The 6,809-nt window shown below is 43.1% G+C and overlaps 1 protein-coding gene across 1 annotated transcript in view; it reads right to left on the minus strand.

Annotated features, from left to right (window-relative positions):
* Positions 1–421: 421 nt before the first annotated feature.
* Positions 422–6,809, minus strand: part of bbs2 (Bardet-Biedl syndrome 2) — a 10,069-nt gene continuing 3,681 nt past the window's right edge. Inside the window, exons 4-18 of the mRNA XM_005752824.1 lie at positions 6,420–6,545; positions 6,251–6,313; positions 5,950–6,027; positions 5,683–5,787; positions 4,726–4,812; positions 4,476–4,611; positions 4,186–4,325; positions 3,659–3,788; positions 3,409–3,580; positions 3,189–3,318; positions 2,867–2,986; positions 2,580–2,717; positions 2,258–2,370; positions 1,255–1,403; positions 422–1,135 (exon numbers count right to left, since the gene is read on the minus strand). Of these exons, the coding sequence (XP_005752881.1) occupies positions 1,029–1,135; positions 1,255–1,403; positions 2,258–2,370; positions 2,580–2,717; positions 2,867–2,986; positions 3,189–3,318; positions 3,409–3,580; positions 3,659–3,788; positions 4,186–4,325; positions 4,476–4,611; positions 4,726–4,812; positions 5,683–5,787; positions 5,950–6,027; positions 6,251–6,313; positions 6,420–6,545 (1,794 nt within the window). The 3' untranslated portion in view covers positions 422–1,028. The remainder of the gene's footprint in view (positions 1,136–1,254; positions 1,404–2,257; positions 2,371–2,579; positions 2,718–2,866; positions 2,987–3,188; positions 3,319–3,408; positions 3,581–3,658; positions 3,789–4,185; positions 4,326–4,475; positions 4,612–4,725; positions 4,813–5,682; positions 5,788–5,949; positions 6,028–6,250; positions 6,314–6,419; positions 6,546–6,809) is intronic.

Raw genomic sequence — 6,809 nt, forward strand, 5'->3', positions numbered from 1 at the left:
GAAGCGTGCACCGGACCACGCTTGATATTTGGGGAAATCGACGGCGCATTTGAAGTACACTTCGAATTGGGACAGCCGTCGTCGCGTGGCGGTGACGTAACCGCACTTAAAATGCGTACTTCAAGCGTGCAGGCCCCTAATTGGGACACAGCCCCTGAGTTGGGATACAGCCTCTGTCCACTGTGAGCGACCATCTTTGAACAGAGGGCGGGGCTTACACCATGTTTATTTATTCATGTTTTTGGAAACTTGCCTGTAAAGCAGACTAAATAATGTTGGAGCATTTGTCTAAACACAGCAGTATTTAAAATGTTTACCTGCTCTCTTTTGATTTGATATAAACGTCTCAAATCCATCTAGAAATAAACCCTCCCTTTATTGGTACTGTAAAAAAAATCTGCCAAAAGTTATAAATGTTTAAAATGTAATTTAATAACAATTTTTCCACAAACACAAAGTTACATGTGCACTTTCTGAATACAGTCTACAAAAAGTAAACAAGTTAGACAGTTTTCTTTGGCTACAAATGCCACACGAACACGCAGCAGCTGAGAGCCGAGGCCGAGCGTGAAGGTCCACGCCACCGGTGACTTTACGGTCAGCTGAATGAAACCGGCACACTCGTTTTCTCAGACTGTCTGGGACAGGTCACCACAAATGCATGAAATTGGCGTCATACTCGAGTCCTTCTGTTTGTCTTAACTTCTGACTAAAGTGAGTAAATGGCTGCTCACGCAGGTTAGTGATTTAGGTAAACTCCAGCGCACTAGCTGAAGCCCTTCCAATCAGCCCAACAATTTTGCACAAAGTCTGAGGTCACCATTATATTTGTGTTGGCTGAATTCCAATTTCAAGAAGCTGGTGCCAAATGTTGCTTAAAACTGAGTCGTGGATTAAGGCCGCTTCAGTGTCTCTGACTATCTCCTGCTGTTCTTGCTCCAAACGTACTCGCTGGCCTCATTACAGTTATTACACGTGCTGACTGTAAACTTCTCTAGTCTGCTCCCGCGTCCCTCATCCTTCCACTCTCAGGAGGATGCGGTGCCAGCCCTCATGATCCTGAAAAGCGCGTTGACGTTATTGCTTTTGATGGCGTCTCGACAGGCAGAGATCACTTGGTTCTTGGGCTTACCCACTGCAGAGAAGCATACACAGAGGCAGATATGCTTAATATATCATCTTCTCCCCTGGTTCAATTGGAGGTAGTTAACAAACAGTGCTGCTATGTTAAGAAGTAGTGCTTGTCAGACTTACCTCGAAGCCTGCCGGCTCGCTGTATGGCTTGGTTGACAGACTTGAGACAAGCCAGAAGAGCATTGTGGTTGTTTGAGCGGATCTTGTACTCATTGATTAGATCCCGGTTTAGATCATACAGCTCTCTGTAGCGCTTCTTCATAGTTGTCCTACGGTGGAAACGAACAAAGATGTGAGGAAAAGAAGGAAGTTTTTGCAGTTTCATGATAGAAGAACTGACATGAATGAAATGATACTGTAACAGGTTTTATTCTTCTGCGTTAAATCTATGCTGTAGGTATGTCAAGACTGCAAACCCCTGTGCAACCCTACGCCATAACCTATGCCGTTATCTGACGTGCACGTCCCTGGAAGTGTAACGCTGCCTCGGTGCAGCGCTTGACTACCGCCATCGTCTCAGTCAGTGCCGTCAGTCCTCTGATCCATTTATGGATTTCTGTTTGCCGCGCTTTTTGAACGCATCAGTGAGAGAATAATAACTATCACCTTAATAAAGGACTCGTATCATTAGTAAATTCCTGAAGCTAGATCACCAAAACTATTAGATATGTTTACCTGTAGGGGAATAAAAACACGAATAAATAAATCAAACTGCTCACAACAAAGAGAGAGAACCCAGGATTTTATTTCTACCATGGCTGCAGTGAATGAAACACACGCCTTTCAGGGCACATACATCCATTCGCTTCCGCTTATCCTTTTAAGGGTTGCTGGAGCCTATCCCACCTGTCATCAGGCTAACATGCAGAGACAGACAACAATTCACACTCACATTCAATTAAGTAAGCCGGAGTACCCGGAGAGAACCCACGCAAACACGAGGAGAACATGCGAACTCTACACAGGTGGTGGAGACGGTGGAATTGAACTCAGGACCTTCTTGCTGTGCAGCAACAGTGCTAACCACCGTGCCACTGTGCTGCACATACAAGTCCAGATAATTCAACAATAATGTAGCAATATGGCTGCAAGTATTACGAAGTAAAATACTGAGATAACTCACATGTCACCCATTAGGCGCGCGTCCTCTGCTTGCACCAGCATGTTTCTAATGTAGTTGGAGTGGTCAGCCATAGCTGCAGTTAGTTTCTGGTGGACAGAATGGAACTCGTCCACCTAGGAAACACATTTAAACGTACAGGTCACCTTAAATTCAGCTGACCTATTTTTGGCCTGTAGTGTATGACTTGCCCAGTTTAGGAGATAGACTACAGGGACTAAAGTTTTGGTCCACACCTTCTAATCTCAAGAATTTGGACTTTTATTGCTACTGACCCAGGCTGTCCTGAACGTTTGACAGAGAGCAGATGAAACCTGAGCCAAACCTCAGTGAGCGTAGTGTGTAGCTCCTCAAAATATGTGGGGAAGTCCGCTTCTGCTGACAGGTCCTCAATTGCCAGGAAGGAGGCTAATGATTGGATCAGATCTCCTGCTAGGTCAATATCATCAGTTCTTATGGTGATCTGATTGGACACATTACAAATTATTATTGTTCTTAAAATACGTATAAACTAATGACAGAGCAAGTCTCTAAGTTCATATAAGAAACAAATGAGTGCTGTGGATATTTTATTGTATTGTATATTTTTCACACAGCAGCGTTGATGTGTACCTGTCCACTGCTGGCCATGCTGAAGGACAACAGCCCCCCACCTCTTAGTGAACTGAAGGTAACATCGGGACTCTCCTCTCCCTCTGGAAGCAGGAAATTCTGATTCAGCCACATCATCACCTACACAAGAACACAATGACACAGAGCCGAGGATTAAACAGGAGACACATTTATAATCATTCAATATACAGCAAGTGTACAAGGAAGGACATTTCACTGCAGCTGGCTCAAAACAGGATAAAAAAAGTGCAACATTAAACATGTATTAACATACGGAGCAGAATTAGATTTTATAAATGCAGATGATCGTGCGACAGCCTACCCTCTGCTGTCGATCGTTGATGCTGAAGGCGACCCTCCCTGTGGGCTGTGCAGCCGACGAGTCGACAGCGAGGTCGTACATGGAGAAACGAGGCAGCTGACGAGTGATTTCAAACACGTGGAACTGAGTGCTAACGAGGACGAAAAGAACAGGATGACGTGAGAATGAGAGCGGCGTTGTTAACTGCATTAGAAAAAGACTCATTACTCGCAGAGCTTACCTAGTTCTCCCTCCAACAAAGGCTTTGATGTGCAGATCCACTGGTATATCCTTTGGGGGCACAATGGGGACTCTGACACAACCAGACAGGCTTTGAGCACTGGGGTGGACAACGTGACTCTCACCCTCAAATATGCCTTCTGCAAAGATGAGCACTGCACGGATAACAGTCTCTGTAAAAGATCAAGGAGAGACTCAGCAACTTATACGCAAACACTCAATAAACGGTGAGACGCGCTAACCAACTCTACCATTTGGTGTTGAAATGCTGAGCTCCACATGAGCCTTCTGGGTCTCTGTAGCAGCTTTCACTGACAGTGCTGTCTGGAGCTGAGTGTTGGCTGGTATGACTCCCATCCCACTGTGTGTCTCTGACACACCCTGAAATAAGAGCAGAGTTTATGACTCCTCACACAGGCTGAGCCCAGAAATTCTTTCAGAACACACAGTTGTGACTACATTCGATCAGAAACGTTGCTTCCACAGATCAGACTTTTTATTAACATGGATAAATCAATAACAAAAACTCTTTAACACAATTACAAACAGCTGCCTCAAAGGTGCATGTTAAACTGTAGTGGCGCCTGTCTGCAAAGCAGTGTGCTCCAGTTCTAGGGTTTTTATAAAGATCTTTCGTTAACGTTTAAGAAGAGCTTTTTAAATTATTGGTACCATAAATGTAAAGCCACTGTGTGCCTGCTGAAATGTAGAACCCACAAACATCACCAGATGCGTGCCTCTTAAATCCCCGTCAGTTTATTGTGACTGAATAAATCACCTTGGCATTCTCCTCGTAGTTGCGAAGCTCCAGCAGCAGATTCTGTCTGCGCTGGCTGAGCTCTCGAACAAGGTCCTGCTCGGCACTCGTGTCCATGAGATTCCCTTTTAGGTCTTTACTGGCTGGCAGATAACCACGAACTACAAACACATTGACAAGTATAGCAACATCCTCTTATGAGCTCACAGTGTCAGTCTTTGAAATTACACCTGGCTTGTCCGTGTTCACAGAAAACACACAAGGAAATGTACAAATGTCCATTTTCAACCAGTTCTCACACACAGACTTACCTTCTCCTTCTGTAGAGGTGCAGATGAGTTGTTTCTGTCCATCCAGCCTGTAGTCTCCCTCCACTACTCCAGCCACAGAAGAAGAGAAGTTGTCTTTGAAAATGACCTCACCAGTGCGGTCGCTGCGAGCGTCAATCTGACATAAAAAGCACACCAAATCCTTGCCAGTTGTTGTCCCACAAAATCATTTTGAAAAAATCCCATGTTAAAACAGTAAGAAGTAGTTTGTGGATAACAGTTGTGTACTCACCTTTCCATTGGACCAACCAGTGATGAGCTCCACAACCCCATCGGCATTCAAGTCAAATGCAAAGATGCTCATTGCATGATTCTTGGACTAAGTGAGGAGAAAAGAGCACATTACACAGTAGAGAACTGAATTATTTACATTTAATCCCAGCCAAAACTGTCTTTACTCATCAGGTTCAAACTGCAGGTGAGCAATGCACTACTGTCCCTAAATCTTCATGCTGTGAAAGGTAACACTGAGAGGGTTCCATCGTTCATGGATGTCCTACAAATGACTATTAGTCATGTTACAAGTAGTATTTGTTACTACTACACTAATCCCGTCAGAGACATTTATACTGGCAGACTTGAGCGGAGAGTCAGTATCATCATGGCACTCTGGACCCCCCAATAAAGGCTACAGGTCGATCAGGTCAAAGACAAACAGACTCAATAAAGGGTTTTACCCGCACGCTGTCAAACATGCCCCACCTCCACCCTGACTCAAGGTTAACTGTGCTGCTAACATTTATTTACATTTTCACTGTAGTCATAAATAACATTCCTACCTGTATTTATAAAGCAGACTTATTATAGTATAATGCAACCGACATTCCTACCTCTTACTCAATGTGCACCACCAACTGTATATATCTGTGCATCTCTTATTCTAAAGTAACTTTAATGTAACAAATCTACATATTGCTAATGGAGAGATGCCAAACTGCCGTCCATTGTTCTTGTAACAGTGACAATAAAGATCTATCTCATCTAAACCACATTCACAGAACAGATACAGTTTGACATTATCTGGTTATAAATGAATTGAAAAAAGCAAGAACATTTGGATTAATTAAATGTTTATTGCAGAATAATCTCAAAGTTTTGAACTTTTAGGAAACATAAAAAGTACAAAAACAAAATGAAAAGAAGGAGAGACGCCAAAGAAATGAAGAACGTATGAAGATGATTACGGTACCTTGATTCTCCAGTAGCGGGCAGCGCGGTCATACACACCGACAGTGCCATTAGCCAGAGCATAACCAAACCTGCTGCCGTGCATATGGCACAAAGATGTTACTGTCTGTTGGAGCAAGACACACAGATAAGAAATTGTACAACACATTAGTGCTACAAGTGCAAAGTGTTTTATTATTGCTTCTTGTGCACAAAGCACATTAAAAATATGTAACACAACATGATCAAGCTAGCAGTTACCAAGCTACGCATTGCACCCTCATTTTACCTCATTCTCAGTCATCTCTGACACAAGTTCATCCTCTTTGAACACTCTGATGTCAAAATCCTCAGACCCCACCAGGAGCTGTGAGTACAACAGCAACAACAGCCAGCTTTATTTATATGGCACCAAATGACAACAACAGTCACCTCAGGGCAGTTTGTATTGTAAGTTAAAGACCCTCCAGTCATATTTGTATGAATTAATTTCATACCTATATTTATAACAGAACTGTAAGATGCTCTGTTACTGAAATTGTAGTGTGTTAAGTGGAAAGCTCCCCGACTACTGGGCAGTCAAGACTTACCTCGTTTTTTCCATCTCCAGTGAAGTCACAGAGCACCAGAGACCTGACATTATCTCCAGTGACCTAAGAAGATGTCGTTTAAGATCAAGTGGAGCACAATTTTTTTATAAATATGTGAAAAATATGTAAACATTCATGATTTTAGACCAAGAAAACCAGATTTTCTTACCGTCCAAAAGTGGTCATTGCCCTGATAGTCAAAGCCTTGCAAAGCACAGTTCCCTCCAATGATAGCAAGAGGAGAGGGGATGTCCCCAAGTTTCCCCAACACGATGGCATTAGCTCCATCTGTCACCTGCACACAGAGAAGAAGCACGTTTAAATACAAGCCAGCTTCACATCGTTTTGGGCAAAGCATTTATAATCAAGCCACTTTTCATTCTGTGACTGTTACTATGAAGTAGCCGTGGGGGAAAAAATCGATTCTGTGTAGTATCTGATATTTTGTTTGCTAATAATGTATCGATACAGGGACAGCAGAAATCGATATTTTGTTACAAAAAAGGTTTTTGTGCTCTGACTTCAGAGCATGTTGATCCTTTTTCTGAGCAAGAATCCT

This window comes from Pundamilia nyererei, unplaced genomic scaffold (assembly GCF_000239375.1).
Source record: "Pundamilia nyererei isolate P.nyererei 1_Seehausen unplaced genomic scaffold, PunNye1.0 scaffold00384, whole genome shotgun sequence".
Taxonomy (NCBI): Eukaryota; Metazoa; Chordata; class Actinopteri; order Cichliformes; family Cichlidae; genus Pundamilia; species Pundamilia nyererei.